Source organism: Macrotis lagotis, chromosome 4 (assembly GCF_037893015.1).
Source record: "Macrotis lagotis isolate mMagLag1 chromosome 4, bilby.v1.9.chrom.fasta, whole genome shotgun sequence".
NCBI lineage: Eukaryota > Metazoa > Chordata > Mammalia > Peramelemorphia > Peramelidae > Macrotis > Macrotis lagotis.
In genome coordinates, this window is record NC_133661.1 from 147,296,845 (window position 1) to 147,322,235 (window position 25,391).

General features: G+C 37.6%; 1 protein-coding gene across 3 annotated transcripts in view; it reads right to left on the reverse strand.

Annotated features, from left to right (window-relative positions):
• Positions 1–864: 864 nt before the first annotated feature.
• ANXA2 (annexin A2) overlaps positions 865–25,391 on the reverse strand; it is a 57,874-nt gene continuing 33,347 nt past the window's right edge. For all 3 annotated transcript variants that reach the window (XM_074234281.1, XM_074234279.1, XM_074234280.1), the window contains 10 exons: positions 20,295–20,389; positions 16,494–16,607; positions 12,609–12,699; positions 11,347–11,426; positions 8,141–8,200; positions 6,001–6,094; positions 4,824–4,919; positions 4,088–4,146; positions 2,770–2,892; positions 865–1,241 (listed from right to left, as the gene is read on the reverse strand). In XM_074234281.1, the coding sequence (XP_074090382.1) occupies positions 1,182–1,241; positions 2,770–2,892; positions 4,088–4,146; positions 4,824–4,919; positions 6,001–6,094; positions 8,141–8,200; positions 11,347–11,426; positions 12,609–12,699; positions 16,494–16,607; positions 20,295–20,389 (872 nt within the window). In that variant the 3' untranslated portion in view covers positions 865–1,181. The remainder of the gene's footprint in view (positions 1,242–2,769; positions 2,893–4,087; positions 4,147–4,823; positions 4,920–6,000; positions 6,095–8,140; positions 8,201–11,346; positions 11,427–12,608; positions 12,700–16,493; positions 16,608–20,294; positions 20,390–25,391) is intronic.

Here is a 25,391-nt window from a genome sequence, read left to right on the forward strand (position 1 = left end):
ACAGTTCACTGAATAGCCATTAGTATAAGTACTGAGATCTCCCCACACTGCCTTGGGTGCCCCCCATAGGGGAGGGATCCCCTCCTTGCTTGCAAGCCATTTTCATCATTTTGAAGTTAAACATGTTTGATTCCTGTCTCTCCTGTCCCTGGAGCTCTGTTCAGCTCCAGCCATTCAGAGGTTAGAGACTGGTTCACTCAGGTTGACATTAAAAATATGTTTATATTTTTGTTATTATATGAAGCACAAGGAGCTATAGAAATGTAGACTATTATGATGATGGTTAAAGTATGTGCCCATATTCATTTAACTACTGAAAGAGAAAGGAAGTGGGGGGGAGGAAGGGCGAAAGAGAGAGAGAGAGAGAGAGAGAGAGAGAGAGAGAGAGAGAGAGAGAGAGGGCAGAAGGGGGTAAGGGGGGAGGAAAGAAAAGTAAAGGAAGAGAAAGAGTAAGAGAAACTGCAAAGAAGAGGAAAGAATCTGAGACTGACAGGAAGGCAAATAAGCAGAGAGACAACAAAATGGAAAAAACTCAAGATTCATACAGTTTTTTCCAAAAGTGCAACATCCCATCATCATCAAGGTAAAAAGATGAATTGGCCTTTCCCAATTCTACATCCAGTTCCCAAGTCCATATCCAAGTTTTGTAGCATCTTTGCTCTTCATAACTATCCTTGATGTTTATTTATACCAGATTTCACCTTATATAAAAATTGTGTGGGGGGGGGCAAGGGTGTTGTGGCAGACAATGACTTACCCCCAGGATCACTTATTAAAGAAAACAATATTGTTGAACAATCCCTTTTAAAAGGTTATCTATTAGTTTTAAATTTCTGTATTTGAAAGCAAAGATGAAAAGACTAGTTTTTAAAGTAAAAATTCACTTTATTTGTCAAGACACAATACACAAGAAGCTAAATGTTTCACATCAGAAATTCACTTTCATTCTTTTAGAATGTTCATTCCTTTGGCTAAGAAAAGAAAACTTAAGGGAAGCCGAGCAAGGCATACACAAACTAGAAAATACAAAAGCAAATAACATCACCCTAATAAGAACTAATACGAGTTACTGTTAGTTGCAAGTTACCACAAGTTGATTTTCTAAAATTACAAGGGGGAAGAGCAGAAAGCATTGTTTCTGACTATTACAACTGCTTTGGTCATCTCTTTCCATGTGGCATTTAGTCATCTCCTCCACAGAGATACAGGAGGGCCTTCTGGTAGTCTCCTTTTGTGTCTTGCTACAATTATTATGAAAGAGAAAAAAAAGATTTTAGGACACAATAAAGGTTCTTTGAATTGTCTTAAAAATACCCTAGCTATAGACCCTCCTCCCTCACACAGCTAAACAAGGTCAGTAGTCATAATGCATTTCAAACCAATAAGAGTATCTCAAATAAGGAACTTCCATTCAGGAAGTAGGCATGAGCTCAAACCTATTCTACAGCATTATTCAATTCCTGTCCTTGCTGATAAGAGCATGAATAAAAGGGACAGTTTAGTATTTAAAGACCTTAAGGAATAAAGAATGGAAAATAAATATAATCTAAAGCCAGAGAAATTCTTTTAAATTTATGTTTCACAACCTATCAGCATTTAACTAGGCCACAGAGATTATGCCCAAGATAGATGAATGAGAAGTTGGCAGAGGAGGATGAAAGTCCTTCAGCTTTGGGATTCATTCCTAACACACTGGTTAAGGTGAATGCTCCAAACTGAAAACATGCATGATCTCATGCAGCAGGAAAAAAAAAAAAAAGCCTTGTTCTTAGGGCAGCCAAGTCAGTTAATGATGATGGGCTTTCCTCATCAGATCTTGGGGTCACAAATAGAGACCTTTTTGCTCTCTCTTAATTGTGCCTGAAGGTGGATTTCTAGACTCATTTCTGGGATAAACTGACAGTCACTAACTCTATAATCCCTTCCTAAATTCAAATGAAAATTTTATAACTCTCTAAAATAAGACCTGGGTATACTATTCATCCCCAAATTTCTCTGGATTAATTTTTGTACTAAAAAAATACTGAATCTTCCAGGAAGAGCACTTAATAAAGTTTGTCTAAGTACCACAAAAATACAAAGGTATTATTCCTTTATATATTAAAATTCCTATTCATTAAAAATAATGAGGTTATGTTCTGATTTGTCATGAAATAGGATATTTGCAAGTTGATAGACTTAATAGTCTGGCCAAATGAGAGTTGTCATGATGCCATATGGTATTACAAATTTCCAAATCACTGGAAAATAATAAAATATACCCAAAATGTAATGAATCTGTCTTTGATGATCCAGAAGCCATCTGAGAAGCTTGAAATGCCTCCAGATCCATTACTATTAAATTCAATTATCACTGTAAAGGAGTATAGATATAGCCAAATAGATGCTACCCTAATGGCATATCCTTCACGAAGGTTTGGTCCTTTTGTTGTCCACAATAGAAATTAATTGTCATCTGTCTGGCTTCCAAAGAATTAGAATGTGGACTATACAAAAAAATTATGTTTTTTAGATTATATTTGTATTTTCAATAAAATGGAGCTTATTTACTCTCTATGAGACTCTGTCAGGGAAAAACTTTGAGATCCACAAAGAAAATTGCTCATGTTTAAGAGGAGGATGGAATGAAATAAAACAATTTACTCCAAAGTAAAAAGTGTACTGGCAATCTTCAGCTACCTTTCTAGATAGTCCATATGACAATCCAGCAAAAAAAGTGCTCTCAGAAAACATACAAAGCAGGTCAGAGGTACACACTTCCAGACTTACCTGGATGAAGTAATACAGAGATTTTCCATATTTCCTCTTGAATTCAGATCTAATTTTCAACATGTCCACCTCACTGCGGGAGACCATGATCCTGATCAGAACTTTGTCACGGGTCCCCTTGCCCTACAATCAAATTTAAATCAGAAGTTACAATTCACTGAAAACATTATCATCAAAAAAATAAATAAATAAAACAATTTATAAGGGTCTGCTTGCCCATGGAAGGGTACTAGGTCCCTTACAAAAGACTCTGTCCTATAAGAGGTGACAAATATAATAGCTAAATCATTTTTCAAGCATGACAGGATTAAACTGCATTCATTCATTGATTTTTTTTTTATCTTGGAGGCAACTGGGGTTAAATGACTTGCCAAGTGTCACACAGCCATTAGGTGTCTGAGGCCAAATTTGAACTCAGATCCTTCTGACTCCAGGGAAATTACTTTATCTACTGCACCACCTTTCTACCTCAATTCCTTCCTTGTTTGAACAAATATATTCTGAGAGCCTATTATTAAGATGTGATGCCATGTAATATGGCAGACACAGAAGACCCCACCCCCACCCCACCCACTCCGATATAAAACATCGTTGTCTCTGCCCTGAGAATCTTACTCAATCTAATTAACAGGGAAAATAAGATATGGGGTATATGGGTAAAATCAACAGTAAATGTTGCAGGAGTTCAAAAAAGGAAGACTTCATATCTAGCTAAGTGAAATTCTAAGGTGATAAAGGAAAGCTTTAAAAAGGAAGAGGTATGCGTGTTTATAGGTTTCAGAAGATGGGGAAGATTCTGATATGTAGAAATGGAAGTGGAGACAATTCAAGCTAAAAGACCAGCAAAAGTGTGAGAAAACCTAAGATATCTGGGAACAGCAAATAGAGTAGATTGAATGAAACAAAGATTCATGACCTATAAGGCACAAATGATGGATAAGTCTAAAAACTTGGGGTCTCATGACAGAGAACCTTGAACAGCAATAGAGAACTTATACTTTACTCTGTGCAATAGGGAGGCAGGGGACTAAGAACCTACAAGATACTTCCTCTCTCTTTCACGTACATTTAATAAATTTATTTTATAAACACTATACCACTCATTATAGCTTAAGGAATAGCTATAGTTTGTATGACATGTTAAAAACACACAAGAGCTGAAAACCAATTTCTGGTTCTTCCCAGTGAGTCCCCTTTCTTTATCAGAGGCATCATACTTTTTGAGAAATTACAAAAAAAAAAAAAAAAAAAAAAACTGGGGTTAAGAAAAGAAGAGAGCCCAAGTAGCAGAACTCTGAAATGAATCAGTTGCTCTTACCTTCATGGAATCATAAAGTCGGTCAGCAAAATACAGAGGTTTGTTCTGAATGCACTGGACTGCAGATAAAAGAAACTGTCAGACTTTTGGTGCGACTATTTATCTATCTACAAAACCTAAGAGTAAAATGGTCTTAGCCCTGATGAGTAAACTAGAAAGGAGTATAATACAAAATAGGTTTGATTTGCTAAAATATATTTTAAAGTAGGAATGTTTGATGCGAATCAGAAAAATTGTACATGTTTATCACAAGACTGACACTAATCACTAAAGATGTCCAAAAACAAGGGATACAGGTGATGTAAAAACAGTGAAAATCTCTTTCAATAATAGGTTCTTCTCTTCTTTTTCCATCATTCCCCCCCCCCCCGCCTCCTCCACCTACCCACCCCCACTTCCAAGTTTTTCCTGGTCCTCCTAAAACAAGTATCTTTTAGTTTCATGTCCTTATATAATACCCATAAATTAATATGGATAATGGGCATAAAAATACTTTAAGGAATGGAAAGCAATACATATAATATAAGGTAGTATGATGATGATGTTGATTATACAAAGCCACAGTGGAGAAAGCTCCTAAATCATAGCTTTTTTCTTTCTTCAGTGTAGAAATCATTCACATTCAATACAAGAACTTCCAATTACCCATCTAAATTGGTAGGGCTGATTAAGTATTAAGACTTTAGGACTGTTCAGGGAAAGCTAAAACAGAGCCATGGAATAAATATTTGCTTACCCAGATTGAGGAAGGCATTTTCAAGATCTCCTTTGACCTCTTTCTTGATACTCTCCAACATGTCATAAGGGCTGTAACTCTTGTACCTTTCAAATACTGTAAGAAGGACAAAAGGAATTAGAAGAACAGAAGCCTTCAATGTGTCAAACCAAAATTATCAATCAACAGTCACATCCTGGGGGTACAGAGGCAGCAGTATCAAGCTCCTACTAGGTACCAGGGACTAGATGAGATGCTGGGGATAGAAAGGCAAAAACAAATAGTTCCTGCTCTCAAAATGTGTATATTCAACTGGGTAGTGGACAGAGAGCCAACTGAGTCCAAGACCTGTCCCTGACAGGTACTAGGTGATGACCACTTTAGCTCTTAAAGTCCTAGGAAACTCAGATACAGGAAAGGTTGCAGACCTGCATCCATGCATACAGAGAAGGGGGGACTCCGATGCTAATGAAATCATAGGTAGATTCATTAAAAGGCTCTGCTATCAGAAAGATCTGAAGTAATTTCTGATTTTAAAAGCTCACTCACCCATCCCACTTCTACCAAAAAACCAAGCTCAGTGCAGGGTGAGAGCAGTTAATTCAATATATATGTAGGAAGGTAAAAGAAAAAAAGCACAGGATCACAGAGTTCAGGCTGAAAGATATCTCAGAAGTCATCTTGTCCAAATCCCTCATTTTATAAATGAGGGCAAAAGGATTCACCGAGGTTAAGGGACTTGGCCCAACAGATCCAGCTAGTGAATGTTGGAGGGTGGATTTAAATGCTGGATGTTCTGAGCTTCAGGTTCAGCCCTTTATCCATTTGGACACGCTGCTTCTCTCTGATAATGTTTTCTTATATTTATGACTTATATACTGAATAGTTTATTCAAGGTACTAAAAATGGAAAAAATGGAAAGAAAGGGAAAAGAGGCCAAAGTAACTTTGATACCTAACACGTTTTGGGTGGAAAAGGCCAAAAATGGTGTGGCTGGTGTGAATAGATGGTGGGTGCCTAAATAACTATTTAATGATTGATTAATGGAAATGAGTGAGAGTGAATAGACAGAAGAGAGGGTCAGAATGATGGCCCCAAAATCCTGCCTCACCATGGCCCACCCCCCCAGACCCTAGCATCACAAGCACATGTGAGATAGGTCTTGAGGACAAAATATAACAAGACATGGGCCCAGTACCTTTCTGGAGGTGGCACACACTCCTCTCAGTCATAATACTGATCCACTTGGGGACGTCGGTTCCCTTCCTCTTCACTCCTGCATCGTAGAGTTCCTAGAGGCAAATCAAGGCAGGAGTAACTCAAGCATCCCTAGGCAAAGCATCATAATAACCTAATACAGATGTTAAATTTTTAAAAAATCTTCAAAAAAGTCAACCAGAATAAAGCCTCATTCTGCTGCAGACCCAACTCAAAACTGACAACTGGCATCAGTGGGTTCATTCATTCCCTGCTGGGTCCCTCGTCCTGGCAGAATTCCAGTGCCACCCTCAGAAGTGGTATTCTCCAGTCCTTCCTCCCTGTCCACCCCCAAGAAATGGGAGCAGAATCCCCCAAAGGTTTCTTTCTATAGTATCTTGGATGGAGCTCATTAATTTCATTTTCTCTCCCCCTTTAAAATGAAATCTCATTGAATGCAGAGACTATTTTCACCCTTCTTGAAATCTTCAGTGTTTAGCACAGTATCTGAAGTAGAGTAAGCACTTAGTCAGTGCTCATGAAGTGACCCATCATTCATTCACAAGAAGAATGCAGATCTTACAGATGATTTTCCTTAGAGAACTTTCATCCACATGTATTTGGGTTGTTCAGTCATATTCAATTCTCTGTGGCCCCATCTGGGGTTTTCTTGATCAAAGATTAATGGACTGGTTTGCCACTTCCTTCGACTCATTTTATAGATGAGGAAACTGAGGCAAAGAAGGTTAAGTGACTTGCCCAAGGTCACACAGCCAGTAAGTGTCTGGATTTGAATTCAAGAAGATATCTTCCCTACTCCAGGCTCAGCATTCTGTGAACTGTGGCATCACCTAGCTGCCCCTGTCTACGTGAATAGTAGTGAGCAAATTCTAATAGTAACACACTGATCAGCCTTTTTTTTATGGGACTTCCCTTAGTCCCTTTGTCAATATAAGGACCTGTCAACATTAGTGAATTGTCTCTGGGCACCAAGCTCATGGGAGATCTTTAGTATTGGGATCTAGTTGCCTCTGAAACCATAGAGCAGGCAAAATTTCAATATTCAATAGAATAGTTGTTATTTTCAAATGTCTATGAATATTTCAAATTTTGATATTCAACTTTTAGAACAGGAATACTTAGCCTGGATGCTAGGTGAACTTTTTTAAATTCCACGTAAATAGGTTTCCTTTGCAAATCTTTGTGTTTTATTTTATGTATTTAAAAATATAACTTTAAAGAAGGGATCCATAGGCTTCATCAGACTGCCAAAGGGATCCATGTACTGGAAATTTTACAAGTCCAGATGCAGACTTTCAAAATATCCAGGGGTAATATGTGGGAATAAATAAGATACATAAGTACAGAGAAGGCTGGGAATAGGATGAAAGGGAGAAAAGTAAAAAGGAAAGAGAGAAAGAGGGGGGAAAAAAGAAGAAAGGAAGCAAGGGAGGAAGGGAAAGAAGGAGGTGCCATGGAAAGGTGAAAGAAGGAAGAGAGGAAAAAAAGTCTAGATCATTTACAAAATAAAAAACATAATAATGCTATCTACCTGAATAATTTTTTGAAAACATCTACATCTTCATTATTCACCTCCTCCTGAGTGATTCATGTCATATATTTAATTTTTAAGTAAAAATCTTGTGGGGTTTTTTTTTTACAAGGCAATGGGGTTAAGTGGCTTGCCCAAGGCCACACAGCTAGGTAATTATTAAGTGTCTGAGGCCAGATTTGAACTCAGGTACTCCTGACTCCAGGGCCGGTGCTCTATCCACTGCACCACCTTGTTGCCCCAAAATCTTGTATTTTAAAGAAGTCTTACATCTGCTTCAAAAAAAAGGCATTTTGCAAATTTAAAGCACGTAATATAAATGCTAATTGTTATTATTATATTTACATGAATCTTTGCAGCAAATACATTTTTTTTAGGGTTTGTTTGTTTTTGCTAGGCAAATAGGGTTAAGTGGCTTGCCCAAGGCCACACAGCTAGGTAATTATTAAGTGTCTGAGACTGGATTTGAACCCAGGTACTCCTGACTCCAGGGCCGGTGCTTTATCCACTGCGGCACCTAGCCACCCCAGCAAATATATTTTAATAAGGCACTCCTAGCAAAAATATTACTGGCTGTAGTGTCACTTACCCGAGCATCTTGATCAATTAGCTCATAATCAATCACAGAACCATCCTCTGCCCTTCTTCCCTGTAAAAAAAAAAAAATCGCATATAAAAATACATTTATCATAAACTTAAAACAAATGACAATTTCTCCCATAAGCTTTTATGTGCTAATTAAACATTCACTTTGAATAAATGCTATCTACATTTTCAAGTTCAAGCAGAAGTCACTCACTATAAGCAATATTTTTTAAAATAGTGAGAGGAAGGAGAGGAGACAAGAAGTTGCTGACAGACCTAACCTGGAAAGGTACTATTTTCTGATCTCTCCAGGATTAATCAACAAACACTCACTATGATGAAGAAAGGGGAGCACATAAGTAAAGACAAGAGGGGAAGGAGTCATTTAGTACACCCTCTTCATTTCTTAGGTAAGGGCATTGAGGCCCAAAGAAATTAAGATGACTTGTCCAAGGTGAATCTGATATTTAGAAAAATTCAAATGTGAATCTACTTCCTGATTCTAAAACTAATTCTCTTTCCACTACACCATACTGCCTCTTGAGATATGGTTGATGCCTTTAAGTGGCTGATGATGATGATGATGAAGATGAAGATGATGAAGATGATGTTTGTCCTTCATTCTCAAAGAAGACCACGACATCAGGGAGGTGATGCCATGAGAAGCACATGAATGAGTAGTTGTGCTAGGTCACCAGCCCCACGTTCTCCTCCAAAGCCATCTGGGTCTAGTGGCCAGATAGGAATCAGAATATGAGGCAATCAGGATGAAGTGACTTGCCCAAGGTCACACAACCAGTAAGTGTCCAAGGTTGGATCTGAACTCCCATCCTCCTGACTCCAAGGCCAGTGCTCTATCCACTGCATCACCTAGCTGCCCTAAGTAGCCTGTACTCCAATTAAGTAAACAATAGGAGAATAATTAAGCAAAATCATTTGAATGTTGAGAAGGTAAAAAGAATTCTGGAGAAGAGAAAAACATTTGTGAGATGGAGCCATCAAGGGAAGCTTTACATAGGCTGACTACTGTCCTAGATTCCCTGACCTTCACTTCCCTTTTTCAGACTACCATTTGTCTAGAAGTCGATTATGACCTCTCCTGTCGCTTCCTAACTCATAAGCCGTATGAGTTAGCCATATGAGCCTCCTGCTCAAAGACTAAGATGTTCTCCATGACTCACAGGATAAAATATAAACTTCAAGGACCTATAGTAGGGTTCCAACCTTTCATTCCAGGTCACTTCATTATATACTTCCTACATTCCAATCAAACTAATTTACAGTCTTTCCCTGATCTTGTACTGCTTTTACCTAAACTGAATGAATTTGTCTGAACAAACACCCATTCCTGGAACAGATTCCCTCCATGTCACTCTCTGTTTAAAATATTTTATCTTCCTTCAAAGTTCACTGTGGTTGGAGTCAGTTCTAGGAGTCAAGCACTAGCTCCTGGCGTGAGCATTCACATCTTGAAAAATGGCCAACACCACAAAGCGGGGTGTAAGTTATTTTTTTTCCTGATTACCTACACTTTAAAAGCTATGGGAAGAATATCAATAATGCAGTAATGGGCACTTTCTTTTCCTCCAAGAGAATAATTTGTTAAATATTTACCAGCACACACCAGGTGTATATTTTCTATTTCACCAAACCTCTGATTAACCTTGTGCTAACAGTGATCTCTCATCCTTCTGTTTGACCTCTTCTATATACTTAGAACATTCTAGCTTGTATTACATTTATTTATGTATATTAAAAACTCCCCCTCCCCATTATATCATAATCTTTTTGAAGACAGAAACTATTCACTATCCATTTCTGAAACCCCAAAAGCTTATATCACCAGGCTGGTTGTAAAACAAGAGACTTTCAACAACTTTCAAAAGCTGCCTGTGAAATAGTAAAGGGGTTGTGATTTGCAACAGTGAAGGGAATACCTAAAGCAATGACAGATCTATACTATATTGAAATATCTCCAGGTCCTAACATATGGGAATTGAGATGGGATGGGTGTTAGACCCAAAAGAATGCATAGAACAGAAAAGCAGAGCAAGATAAAGTAGGTCTGAGCATGTGTCGAGAGCTGGCTCCCATAAGCAATGTTTTAAACTAGATCTGTAATTTTTGTGTGATGTGTGGTACTCACAAAAAAAGGAAACTCCCTCTAATAATGCAATTAGGCATCTGCTCTGCAATTATAATCTTAGAGAGTTTCCTGAGACACTGGGAAGTTAAAGTAACTTGCCCAGGATCACATACATACTACATGAACCTTCCTGACTCTTAGGCTGACTCTGTCCACCAAACTACAATGCTTCTCAATATACTGTCTGGAATAATAAATCCTGGAAAATAGGGAGGGGATCAGATTAAGAGAAGAGGAGGAAGAGAAAAAGGAGTTTGACTTTGATGTACATTTTGTAGGTTTGAGTGTAGGTTTAGATGATGTCATTTCTTGAGTACAGGCTCGATATGACAAAAGTAGCATTTGAGAAAGATGAGTCTGATACCCAGGATGAGGTGTAGATAGGAGACTAGAGTCAGAACGTACAGTGAGGAGGCTGTTAGGGGACGATAAGGATGTGTAGGGGAGTCCAAAATGCAAAGCAATAATCATTTCATTCTGAAAGTCCTAGCAAACTAACTTCAATTCCCTCCACTGGTTCTTAGGCTTTTAAATTGCATTCTCAACACAATTCAGGCTTATAGGTGATAATACTTTGCATTTCAACAATGCCTTGTACTTGCATTTTCAAACTGATTTACAACAGCCAACAACATTAAGCACAGGACCATATGTGGAAATCCTCCCAGATGTGTCTAATTGTTCCTTTCTCTCCTAAGGAGTGAGTTCAAGTGAACTGGATGAGAGGGCACAACCCTGTGAGGGGGCTTTGGGAGCCCATGTGGAGACAGGCAAAGTGACCTTCCTAAAGTCACTGAAGCAAGGGCTGGCAGAGCCCAGTTGGGCCTCAGGACTTACTTATTCCCCTACTGTTCCCCAAGTCCACTAGCCCAGGCTGTTTCTCAGGATAAGAAATCCTATTATATGAAAATGACAACTCTGCAGTGACAGTATAAACCTACTGTCAAGAAAGCAGCAGGCCCTGGAGGATTTAGTTAATTCACTCCCAGTCACAAAATGAGGCATGGGACTGGCCAAGGGAGTTAGAGGAACAAGGGCAGAGAAATATGTTGAGAGAAACTCACCTTTGCCAGGGCAACCATCAATTTGCGGAAGTCACCAGATGTGTCTGAAATAATGTCCTTCTCCAACTCTGTCTTGTACACTTGAAAAGAAAGTCAATTGTTTTTTTACATTTTCTGCCTCTTCCTCTACCCTCCTTCTCTGCTATCCTGGCTCATGCCAGGACTTTGACATGCCTGACGTAATCTGAATAATGGATATATCCTGTACCTCAGCAGACCCTATCCCTAAATCAATACCTAATTATTAAGAAAGAAGTCTTTTATCCTCCTTGAGTCAGAACTGATTTGTCACTTTTAGTAAAAAGGACAGACAGGGTTGGGTCAAATTTAAGATCAGCAAGCTTACTTTTAAACAGTCAAGTTTGAATTAGTTGTGACACAGAAAATCAGATAGCCTCAGCAAGTGGAATTTCCATATACCACAAAAATATTATTTCATCCAAGTTTTTAAGTTCTTCCTCATCAATCCTTTTTTTTTGGGGGGGGGGAGGGGAACAATTGAGGTGAAACAATTTGCCCAAGGTCAAACAGTAGTGTCTGAGGTCACATTTGAACTCAGGCCCTCCTGCTTCCTGGACTGGTGCTCTCTCCACTGTACTGCCTAACAGTCCCCACCAAATCTTAATAACAGGGCAAGGGATAGGGAAGATGATTTCTTTGAATTGTGAACTCTTAGTCAAGAGAGTTCTTTCTACCAATGCAGAATGGTCCCTTCTCTATAACTTTTGTTGTTATTGTTATTTAGTCATTTTCAGTCATGTCCAATTCTCCATGACCCCAAATAGCGTTTGAGCTTGGATTTGAACTTAAATCCTCTAGGTCCAGCATTTTATCCACTACACCATCTCGTTTTTCCTCTACAACTGCTAAGAAATTTGTTCATGGTATCAGAGACAGAACCTCAACCCAGGTCCTTTTGGTCATGAGGCCAATATCCATTTATGCTCCATGCCTCTGATACAGCTACTAATAATGATGCAAAATTAATTAATTTTTGTTTCATCTACTTTCCCTTCTCCCCACCCTGAAGACAGGCACAGAATTGCCCCAAAGTCAGGAAATGAGGCAGAAGCAAAATGTTTGGATAATTTTAAAACAAAACTAATAAATTTTTAAAATTTTCTCCACAGCATAACCAAAGGCATGAGTCATTCAGCAAAACTTCATTCTGGACCTCTCACTATCCCACTTTTCCATTATATCTTCAGGAAAATTGGGCTGAAAGGGTTCAACTTGATTACAGAAACGGGGTTCTCACTTACTTTCTCTGTAGACTTTGTTTATTTCATAGAGCTCCTGGTTTGTCCGTGAGCAGATGATCTCAATGAGGGAATCCTCATCAGTGCCAAGGCCCTGGAACATCAATCAAGGTTAGGGAGCAGTTAGGGAGAGATTGGCAAGTTCTGAGGCACATAATCATATGGTTACTTCTATCTCCCTTGGCAGACCAACTTGTGAATCACATGGCCTTAGTAAGAGAAATCTGAATCGACGCTATTATCTCCTTCCCCATTTTCCTATCTTTCCAGGAAAGAACCTGGACAGTTTTTCTTCAGATACTCATGCTATACTCCATCCCTTAAAAAAGTGTTTTCCAGTCATTTTAAGCAAAAGAAACATAGGTGATGTTATGTTATCACCCACAACCAGAGCTATGTTAGAGTCAAATAAGCCTTTGTGCCAGGGAAAAGATATATGACAAAACAAGCTTTAAAGGAAAAATTGGATGAATGTTAAAAATGTTATACTTGTGTTCCCTCTTCTCCTTAATTATTATGCATTCTTCAGGCATTTTAGAGTAGCAAAAAGAAATAATGAAGTGTCAAATAAAGCCAGACACCAACATTTTATTAAGGAGTAAGAAGTGGAGAAATGATGTATTCAAATTTAATACATACACTTTTGATTTAGCCAGACTGGTTGAAAGGACATGATGAAACATGTATTTCAAAGCCTGCTTTGTGATCAAAGTCAAGATTTAATAATCAGGTCCTTGAATACTTGCCATTCTATGAAGCTAAAGTAAAACTGAATATAGAAATATTGCTTTGAACTACACAGAATGAGTACTGTTGAAAATGTAAATCAATTATAAGGTGTTAATACAATAAGAAAATTACTTATCCACATGAAAAGAGTGTCAGCTATTAATTAAACTCTATTAGAGTTCAGCTGCCCCCCAGATATGCTCAAGTACCATGTGCTAAGCCCTTGGCCAATTGGTCAATGGTTAATTTTAAATTTTGAACTTAATCTATTTCATCAGCTAACACCTCTACCTACAGGATTTCAAGGTTTCTTATTAAGGCTTTGACATTCGGTAAATCAAAATTTTCCTTCCTAAAATTCTGAGCCAACTGAAAGGGCACTAAGTAAACCACCTTTTATCTTTCACAAAACATCCCTTCTTCTACACAAATGAGTAGTGGAAAATGGATATCAAGTGACTCAGCACACACATTTGGATAGTATCTTTTCATCTTAAGGTTGATAGAAATGTGGACTGAAACAATGAAGTCCTTTGCCATTTTAAGTTTGCTCATTCTTATGGTTGAGAGAAAATCAGGGACCTTACAAAGTATTTGTTTGTCTCTATTATTTGGACTTAACCTCTGAAGGCTCTGAACTCTCAAGGTTGAAATGTTTCTGGAACATCAAAAGAGTTTAATGTGTCTTGGGTTAACTTGGAAGACTTTAAAAACTAAATAACAGCTTGGGTTTTTCACAAGGCTGCCCACGATTCCTACTGCGGGGGCAATGTTGACAGTGACACAGTGGGGATATTGTTGCTTCCAAAAGGCAAAGTAGACTGTTCTTCAAGGTAATTCAGTCAACATCATCATTTCAAATTTCATCGTTTTCAGTGTGCAGGTCAGTCACAACAAACTAATGAAAGAGCTGGAAAGGGGTCAAAGATTTTTCACTCAGTGCTACTTTTCAGTGGCCTTCAGTGTCTTTGAGAGATTACAAAAATGACTGAAAACAATCCTAATAAGTCCCGAGTTCTGCTCCAACTTTTTTGTCTAGTTTCTGATCTCAGTTAAGTATGAGTATCAGTAAAAATGAATTCATGATGAAAAGATTTAGTATGAACCAGCCAAATGGGCTGATGGTGAGAAAAAACCTCTATAAGGCTAAATCTTCTGTTCCTCTGTGTTTTTCCTGGATCAAATTTCAGGAGTGATATTTATCAAGAAGGATCATTAAATCTTGTTGAAATTTTACTCCTTTAAGTCATTTTGATGAATCTTTAGTGATTAGAAAATAAAAGATACTATACAGAAGGAAAGAGAGAGAATAATAAGAAGGGGGAAAACAGGTGAAAAAGGTAGAAAGAGAGGAAGAGAGGGACAGAAGAGAAAGGAAGAAAGACGAGAGAAGGTAAGAGAAGGGAGGGGGAGGAAAAGAATGAAAGGGATCAAAAACAGGAAAAGGAGGAGGGAAAGTAGAAGAGAGATTCCTGAGCTGAGTTTCAGTTTGATAAGGAAGAATGACTTTAACAATTAGATATTTATAGTGGATTTTATATTTTTAGGCTTTGTTCCCCAAGAAATGCACCTTCCCTAGGTAAGAGGGAAAGTAAACTCCAGTTTACTCTCCTAAAAAGAGGATTGAACTGTGACACTGGTCACAGCTCCAGTGACATGCCTGACAGTTGGCCTTTTGGCAATTTAGGAATATTAAAAGTCCAACAAAAACACTGGAGCACCAAATAAAATGAGAAATGTGCTTTTTTCTTCAATTGTACAAGTTATATCCACTCAAAGCAGCAGAGGGCAGCATTTGATTATCCAAAAACCTTGTGGTCGGGCAGATCTTTTAGTAGACTACAATAAAAATCTATACACATAGAGAAATAATTTTTTTATTAATGCAATTTATAATGACTCTTGGTACAATTTCCTGTCAAGCTTCTAATAATTATTTAGCAGCAGACACCAAAAAGTAGTTGGTATGAGTTGCAGCTAAATGGATGATGACAATAACATTTAGATAGAGCTTACATGTTTCCAGGCACTGTGGAAGCATTTTAGAAGCATTTATCATTTGATAAGATCTATATAATAATAAATTTGAAATAAAATCATACCAGAAATCTTGTTTGAATATTCAAGAAAAAAGCAAACAGATAATTCAAGCCATGGTGCATCCATGACTTGAAATCCCCCCACAGAAGTACCAATGACTCCCTATGACTCATGTCAAAGTAAAAATGCTTTTCTTGGGCATTTAAAATTCTTTTCCTCCAGTTTTAGAGCACCATTCTTTCCACATACTCCAAGTTTAAGCCAAACCATCCTCTTTGCTATTCTCCATTCCTAACATCTTCTCTCCTATCTCCACAATTTTGCCCAGACTACTCCCCATGCTTGGCTTTACTCCCTTCTGACCTTACTATCATTTCCTTCAACACTCCATTCAAGGGTCTCCTCTTATATGAGATGTTTCCTAACTATTTCTCCTGGGTCTTTGCATCTTAAACACATAATATAATGTTTGTCACTTAATAAACATTAATAGAATGAATGAATACATGAATACATGAATGAATGAATGAATGAATGAATTCAGAAGAATCCTTAAAAGCCCATTGAGTTCCTATGCTCTTCTGTCAAATAAAATCTAACCCTGGTCAAGTGACTTGTCCTTTCTAGGTTTCAGATTCCTCTTGAAAATGAGTCCCCTTCAAGTTTGAGCAATCTACATTCCAATTTTTTCAATCACTAGCAGGGAACTGGGCCTAGTGAATCTATGAAACACTAAGGCAGAAATTTTAGCCTCAGTGAAGACCTTCTATGTGTTTAACTTTACTTTAAAATCACAAAACATTTTTAAGGAAGGAAGTGTAATCAAGGAAGTAGTTTTCCAAATGGTATAGCAATTGCCCAGGTGCCAAGCAGTAGCAGCTGGTAACTGACTTCTCAGCATCATGAAATTTTCTTTAGAGTTTTAAAAAAGGAATAGAAATATTTTTGGTACAAATCCCAGGCCCTATATCTTCAGTTCATTCAAGGGAAAAAAAGGTTCCAAATGGGAGAATTCAACAAAACTGAAAATCACCTAATTACACTAAGGAAAGAAAAAAAAGAAAAGTAATTCCCAATATTAATGACAGACTTTGATTTAGATTAAATCTGCTTGTTTACCTTCATGGAGGCTTTCAGCTCTGAAGCATCATACTGAGCAGGTGTCTTCAAAAGGCCCAAAATCACTGTCTCCAGGTGGCCAGATAAGGCAGATTTCAATGCTGATGCAAGTTCCTTTTGGGTGAGAGAGGAAAGGAAATGATAGTGAACTTAAAGTTAACAGCTAGCATTGCTTTTCAAACTTATGATTGAAAGAATGGTAAAAGGAATTCATTTTTAAGACAGGTTATTATCTCTAGATGAAACACACAAAGGCTGGAAGTATTTATTTTTCTCTTCTCTTACCTTTCTCTCAACATAGATTCTAGAAACCCAAAGACCAGAGACCCTTCTTTCAAAAAGTTTGCTCAAAATCCAAGAGGAAAGGTGCAAAGAGAGGTGGAGTAGGTGGTACACTGTACTTCCCCCTTTGTCAATAAAGGGATGGGGAAATTTTATTTCATTCTTGAAAGTCATTATAATATCAATGAAATCCTCAGGACTTCCTGAAGTTCAAGCATTTTTGCTAATCAGATGGCTAATTAGACTAGAGAATCCCTTCTCCAAGTTCATGAATCTATGATGCTTTTTAGCCAGAAGACAAATAAAAAATTGTCTCTGGATCTTTTTCTCTCTGTGACCCTGTCCATCCTGAAGACTAAAGAAGATACAATTAAGTCCATTTCATATTCTTCGATGATTCTGGGCTACAGAGGACAGCAATATCAGCCCTGACACCACTCATTCATTCAGTTAAGACAGACCAGAACTACAACTATGCTAAAGAGTAACAGACATCATCCAAATCCCTGCATCTTCTGGGTCCCAAAGTCAACAAATGAAGTCTCATCTTTTAATCTCATCAGACTATAAGCTGTCCACCGTTATAAGTAGGGAATCAAAGTCAGCAAGCTCTTTCTTCTTTATTAACTGGGAAATTACAAATTGGAGCTCCTAGTAATAAAGAACAACCCCTCTGCTCTTCTAAAAGGACACAAAGACGATGGCTAAAGATGCCCTTTTTAAGACTGAATCTCACGGATAAGCTTAAGTGCAGAGGAAAGGTATTTTGGGCATGTAGCTTAAATGAAGACAACAGTGTTGGCACTGCCCAACTAAAACTTTAAAGAAGTTCCCATCTTTACATGAGTCTCTCTTTTCCTTTTCCTTATTTTCTTCTCTCCTGCCTATGCCCTAGTCCTACTAATAGCATTCAATGGAACAATTAGAAACCACTTTGTCCCACTTAATCTGGCCAAATCCTCTAGGGCCAGGATTTGAACTGGACAATTAAAAGAATTCTAAGGAAAGCTTTCTCTGGTCCAAAGTTACACAGACAGTAAGAGGTAAAAACTAGGATTTGAACCTGGGTTCTCCAACTCCAAACTGAGTGCTCTTTCAATTAGACCACATGCAAATCAGTTAAAAATGAGGAGCAAATTATCCTTGTTGCAAAAATTGTTTTTTGCTTTCTAACACCAAACTCTTTTCATGGGTATAATCTCCTCTGGGGAACAAACAGAGACTTTCTTCCTACTTAATTCTCATGCTATCCTTCCCTGTGTTTGCCTGCCACCATCTACACTTTTATTATTATGGATGTATTTATTAATCCTGTTGCTTTTCCATGAAAAGGACAGAAATACATTCTCACAAAAGTCTCTCCACATTGTAGAGTCCTTTCTTTTTTTTAATCTTGGTTTGATACCAATTTGATATGCTATGGTTTTGATCCCAGTACTTCCTCCAGAAATTGTTTGTTATCCTTTTCATCAGAGATGAAAAGTTTCCTCAGCAAAGAGAAAGGGGATTGGAAGGGGGAGGGAGACAGGCTGTCTCTGTAGCAGTAAGCAACTACTTACAGGTATCTAAAAGACAGGTAAAGAATCCTGCCACGATCAAGGAGGTTTGCCCCCCAAATACAAAGAGAAACAAAAAATCCATATGACACTGTGTGTTGCTAACAAGGAGCTGTCCCTTTACATAGTGACATCTCTGAGGACAGTTAGCACATTCAATTGTCTATTGTGCTGAGGGGCTACCAAACTGGAGGTTCTCTCAGCTCTAATTTGAGGACCCCACGATACCCTCCTTCCTCCACTCAGGGCTGGGCAAAGCAGTTCTCTCCATTCAATCAACTATTTGAAAAGTGGGCCTACGCTTCAGTTCCACAAGTGACATACATGCACACCAAGAAAGGGGTACAGATTAGCATGCATATTCCAGAATAACATTCGGAAGGTGCCAGCCCAAGAGCAATTACAAGGACATTTTATGAAGAGAGAGGGTCTCTTCTTTAACTGGGACACAGCTCTACTTGCTCATAGATCTTTTCAGGGAGCAAAAGAAAGAAAACATGAACAAGACTCTAGGAAGGTAGATTAACAAAACTAGCCCCAGAAGGAATTTTAATGCATAGAGGTTGAAGGGGACCAATTCCTCTGTTTATGCCTCTTATTGTCAAATAACGATGGCTTGGCGACTTCCCAAAGGAACCTTACAGTCACATCAGTCCCAGTCTTTCCTCAACCCCACAGGGCCCCAGATTCTTGATTTCCCTTACATCCCAGCACAGGCTCCTTTGCTTCATTTAGATCGCTGTTAGGAGTAAAAGTCTGCTTGGGAGAAGTCAAGGGTGAGCTGCAGGAAGCTGCATTTACCTTCCTGCCCAAGAATAAATCAGGAACTTTAAATAACAAGAAGTTAAAAATAAAACAGCAAGCCGTTAAAAATAAAAACTGCCAACACTATAACAAAGTAAAAGGTGAATAAGCGCTTGGTTTTTCCAAAACACAGACAAAAATACACAAAACATCTTAACCAGTGGCATCTCTGCCCTGTGGATCTCTTCCCTGATAAAAGCAGCCTGGTGGATCAAATGGCTAGCTCTGTAGGCAGTTTTTCTGGAAAACCTACAAATACCCTAGTAGGTCTTTTAGGGGACAGTGTCATTTTGAGGGGCTTGATGATTGATGAGATAGCATGTGCCCTGGCAAGAACACTGGCTTTGGAGTCTGAAGTCCTGGGTTCAAATTTTAATTGTCATTTATTTCCTATGTGCCCCTGAATACATCAGTTTTCTCATCTGTAAAATAAGGGGGTTGGACTTAATGTACTCCATGGTGCCTTTCACTCTAAAACTTACCATATAATTCTATGCAAAGGCAAGATAATATTAAATTCAAATTCCTAAAAGAAAAATTTTGCAAACCCTTTCTCCCTAAGCACTAGAAGAAATACCACATAATTCCAAGTGTTACCACCTTGGACAATAACTTAACAACAATCTTATGTGACCCCTTGGTTTGAAACTAAAGAAGATCCAAAACTCTTGTCAAGAAATTCTGGATTCATGAAGGAAAATATTATCTATATATCCAGATAAAGAACTAATGGACTTAATGCAGACCAAAGCATATTTTTTTCAATTTACTTATTCCTTCTTGTAGTTTTTTCCCTTTTTGATCTGTTCTTCCACAACTAAGACTAATATGGAAAATATGGCTCACATGATTGCACAGGTATAAACTATATTAAACTGCTTACTATTTTCAGAGGAGGGGAGGGGAAGGAGAGAGGGAGAAAAATTTGAAAGTCAAAATTTTGTAAAAACAAATGCCAAAGTTTTCACTATATATATATATATATATATATATATATATATATATATATATATATATATACACACACACACACACACACACACACACACACATAATTGAGGGGAAAATAAAATACTATTAAAAAAGAATAAAAGTAATCCCGTGTCCCCCATAATCCTAAAATAAGACCATCCTCTATACATACAAAACCTTTTAATACCTTTTTGGTCCTTCTCTGATAAGCGAAGGCAATGTCCTGTCTTTGGTCGCTGCTGCGATTTGTCAAAATGTTGACAATAGTAACTTCATCCACCCCTGCAGAAACACAAGTTGGAAAAGATCATTGGTTAATGCTCAATGTATCTAGTGAATTTCAAATTGAGCTTTTCTAATGAAAAGGTCTTTACTGTTTGGTTGCCTACAATACCAAGACTATTTGTTCCTTATCTTCCATGTACTTCCTTGCCACCCACACCCCTTTTCTTCCCATCTTTTCTGATAGTCTCTCTCACATCTAAAGACACATTTTAATTACTCATGGGGAGAAACATTTTACTCATAAATTGCTTTCTGGAATCAACAGTAGGATGTGCCTTTGTGAGGCTCTGGCAGTTGGACAAGAAGAGGAAAGATGGCATTTTAAATGAAGATCCCCAAATTACCACTTAACAGTCAGATTAATAGAACAGTAGCTACAAGCTGAATTAATGGAGACAATTATTTATATTTATTACAGGTTTATAGCTATACAAGCAGTTAGGTATAATTTCTATAATTATAGCAACTGTTATGACAAATGAGTCTTGGATTCGATATGGCAGTTGTATTTTAATAGCATAATTGATTATTAAAATCATACTTAGTGAAGACTAAATTGTTTTGTGAGGGAAATAAGTGCTCTACTGCTTTTAATCTTCAATAAGCAATTTTAATAATCAATTTTATAACTTTATTAAAAAAGAATAAGTGCTTTAATCTAAATTAAATCTAAATTGGGAGTTCTGAAGTGCCACCAAAATATTTTTAGTACCTATTTTAATTGAAACATGTGTATTTACAAAGATAAGCAATGCCTCCTAGCATCTGAGAGGTTCCAATTTTATATAATGAGAAATGCCACCAAGATGCCATTAATTTTAAGAACACATGAACTCAAAAATTCAGAAAGTAAAATACCAATCCTGACTGAATATGGACTTACTTCATTAAAAAGGGGGGGAGGAGGAAGCAGGGAATCTTTGCTCCAACTTACCATGCCATAAGTAGCTCAAACAACAATGAGTTGAAATAATGATGTCAAGGGGCACAAACCCAGGTAAAAAAACAGTTTTCTCTAAAGGAAAACCAATGGTAGTTCTCTTAAAAAAAATAAAACAAATTCACTGCTCAGAATTTTATTGGTTTGGGACAAAGGCCATTTATTTCAAGAGTCACAGAATAAAGAGAAGGTACAATGTGATCTTTAAAATAAATTATAAAGTTCACAAGAAACAAAAATAGAATGAGCTAGGGAGTGTAAAAATGGCACAGTAACATTTCAGAGTAAGTTTCATAAAAAGATTCATCAGAACAATATATCATGGCATTATTTTTATTGTAGTGTCTCAAAGTAGCTCTTATTTTTCAAGTAGCCAGAACAAAAAGATTTTTAAAACTGTATCTTTGTCATTTCTGTCCTCCTGGAAGAATGAGGGACTCTGGGTGTGAAATGTTATAATAATACACACACACACACACACACACAAACAGTAACTGGGTTGATTTTGCTAGGTTCTTTTCTCTTTGTTCAAAGGAATATTTTGAGGAGGAGCCCTGGGGTTATAAAATAAAATACTTATGAGGGTAAAAACCAAAAAAATTTTAATAAAAGTTGTTGGGGATTAAAAAAAAATATTCCTATCATCTGCAAGGATGCTCTTATACACTATTTCCCAGTATTATTTTGACAAGTATATGAACCTAAATTATAAAAGAAAGCTCACCAGACTAAGAATTCCAGGTTGGATTCATATTATTTAGTTCAGCTAAAACTCTTCTTCAAGATAAAAAAAAAAAAAAAGTGGAGAGAGAGGAGAGCCTAAACTCAGGATGCCAGCCCAGTCAGAGGTCCAGAAATGCATCAAGAACCATCACTTATAGACAGCTCCTCCTCATCCTCCTCACCCTCCAGTTGGCGGAAGCAGGTAATTCATACACATGCCACCAGTCAAGGGTAGGGAACTGAAAAGTCTTTGGAAGTTGGAACATGAGAAAATCACCAAGAGCCATTACTCAAGGATGTTTCTGTAGATGGCGCCTTCGACAACAGTCTGTCGGGGGAAGAGGGGCAGCTTTGCCTGAATCTCTCCAGCTGAGCAATGAGGTCAAAAAGGAAAGATTCACAGCTGAATTCATTCTCCCAGTTGCAGTCCATAGTAAGAAACATGCACTTCCCATTTCAGAAAAAGGGACTTGGTCCCGGATCTTGCTTTTTCCTTTCTAGCTTTTCACTATTGATCAGTGGTCAGAATTCAATATCTCAGTGGGTCAGCCTACTAAAACAACCACCCGAGGTTCATCAGCAACTATAGTCAGAAACAATCTAAATGCATTTCCTTTAAATTATTTACCAAGTAAAAAGCCTGCTGAGATGCAACATCTGACATACTGGGACAGTTTACAAGGGAACAATATGATCCATTACCTAAATGATAATGTCACTGGCTACAAAGACAATTAAATAGAGCCTATTTCTGCAAGTAGAAGCTCCCAAGGCACCTGAACTTGCATCAGCTTTTTCTCAAGCACGTTCATTGTCTGCACGTTTTAAATTGAACTGGAATGGGAAAAAAATGGAGGTACCAAACTGCTAAGTCTGATTCATTTAGAGTCAAGACTCATTCTCTCATAAGAAGAGTCGAATATGCACATAGTTGCCTGTGCAACATAACCATCTTATCTACAGGGACCTGCTGCTTCCTTTCCATTTGCCATCCGTAATTTGTGTGGCAGTTTATTCCTCTGGAAAATTGTTCAGAACAGGTTGAAGTTGAAAGGGTCTTCTGGTGGCTCATCATTCCAGACCAGGATGTAATTGAAAAATACAAGCCAGGACACACTTTTTTCCCTGCAGATCATCATGTTCATAACAGTGCTGAGTTAATGGAAGATCCTGGGAGGAGTTTCTACATTGACATGGTCCTTGCCCATCTAATTCCTAATGTGCATAGAACTAGAAAATGTGACCTTAGAATCCTCCAAACTGTGGAGCTAGAATAATAAGAATACAGCTTATAGAGGAATGTGGATTTAGAACTGCACGGAATATCAAAGCTAACTCATTCAACACTCTCATTTTACAGTGGAGAATGGTAAGGTCCATAGAAGATCATGAATGTGGTCAAAGTCACATAAGTTATCTAGTACAATGGAAAAAAGAGAATCTAGGTTTAAATCCTTCCCCTAATGCCATCTGCATGATCTTAAACAATTAATTTTATTTGTCTGAGCTTCTGTTTCATCATTAGCAAATAACCAGGTTAGACTTAATGAGTTAATATTCATAAAGTGTTTAGCACAGTGCCTCATATACAGTAGGCACTTAATAAATGTTCATTTCTTTCTTTCCTTCATAGATGACCTTGTATATATAAATCCATTACACTACAATCTATATAACAGAGCTTAGATTCTAACTTAGGGTCTAATTTCAAATCCAATCAGTGTTATTGTTCCATGCCGACTGGAGCAGGGGCAGTTTGTCCAAGTGGACTGGGTTTAGAGAGCACGGGGGGTCAAATCCAATCCTACTTCCTAGGCAGGACTTGTTCAGTCAAGTGACCTAAGCACCACATATCTCAAGCAATTCCCTGGAACTTATCTAAGGCATAGTTAGATTGCATCTGTCTGTGTTGGAAAGTGTTGCTACACTGACTAAATCATGAACCAATACATTTAATTTTCCCAAAAAAAATGAGACAACAGGTAGTAGGTGTATTATTGTCCCCATTTAAAACAAAAGAAAGTTGAGGTTCAGAAAAGTGAATATGACCTTGTGAGGTTCATTCCCTGATAACTCCTCATTCAAAAAAAGCTGTTCAATTTTCAAACTATGGCTCAGACTAGTATCCTGCCATACTGATGTGTCATAGCTATAACTGGAGCTTATTAGAATTGGGGGAAGAGAAAGATCTAAAGGAAAGATAGGTTGAAATAATATACATTCATTAGGAAATTCAGAGCAGTGTTTTTTGTAGTAGGAAAGAATTGAAAACAGGGTTGATACCCATTGATGAGGGAATGACTGAAAAAATTGTACTTCATGAATGGAATAAAATATTAAACCATAAGAAAAATTGAATTTGGAGAATTTGGAGAAGGAAAGACACATGAATTAATATAGAGTGCAGTAAGCAGAAGTAGAAAAACAATCTACACAATGACTACAACAATGTAAATGGAAAACATGCATTTAGAATTCACTTAGAATTGGTTTCCAAGGACATAAATTCCTAGTACAGACATATTACAAGCAACTGCTTGAACTTTCTCATCTTAAAAGACTTCATAAAGGCACATTCAAAAAGACTGACATAAGATCAATGCAAATTTTCTGAGTCAAGAATAATTTTTGAACTCATTATTGTAAAGTTGTTGTTCTTGGACTTTTTTTCCTATTTTTTTTTTCAGTTTGGTTTGTTTTGTTTTAGAATGTCTAAGAAGGCAGATACAGGTTTTATTTGCCATCTTAAAGCAGAATATAAGATGGCGTTCTTAAAGGGTTTTTTTCCTCCTTGATTTGAAATATTCATGTGCCAACCACAACAAAATTTTAACTCAATGCAGTCTTCCAGGGTTTCAAAAGCCTAGAATCAGATTCCTTTATACAATGCTCCATTTCACTTCTGGTGTGCCCAAATGCTCCTTCACCCCCCCCACCTTTCTTCAAGGTTCAACTCAAGGGTCACCTCCTATATAAGACCTTGCTTAATCCTCTCAGCTGTTAGTATCTTTCCATCCCCTCAAAAAAATTACTTTGCATTTACTTATCTGTGCACATAAGTCTGATCCATAGTAAGTAAAGCTTAATCAATTCAATTGAGCCAACACCAAGGCAAGAAACCTGCTAAATCAGAACCTTGGTGAAAAACCTTTTGAGATAACAGCCCAGACCAGGTCATAGGAAAGGCCTTGAGGATCAATGAGTCACCATGCCCCTCTAGTCCCACCCCACCCTTAACCAACCTCAGAAGTTTTCAGTAGTAAGTTTTGAATTTATTTTTTTTTTCATAGCATAATACCATCCCACAAAATTAGACTGCTGGTGTTTTCTGTTCAG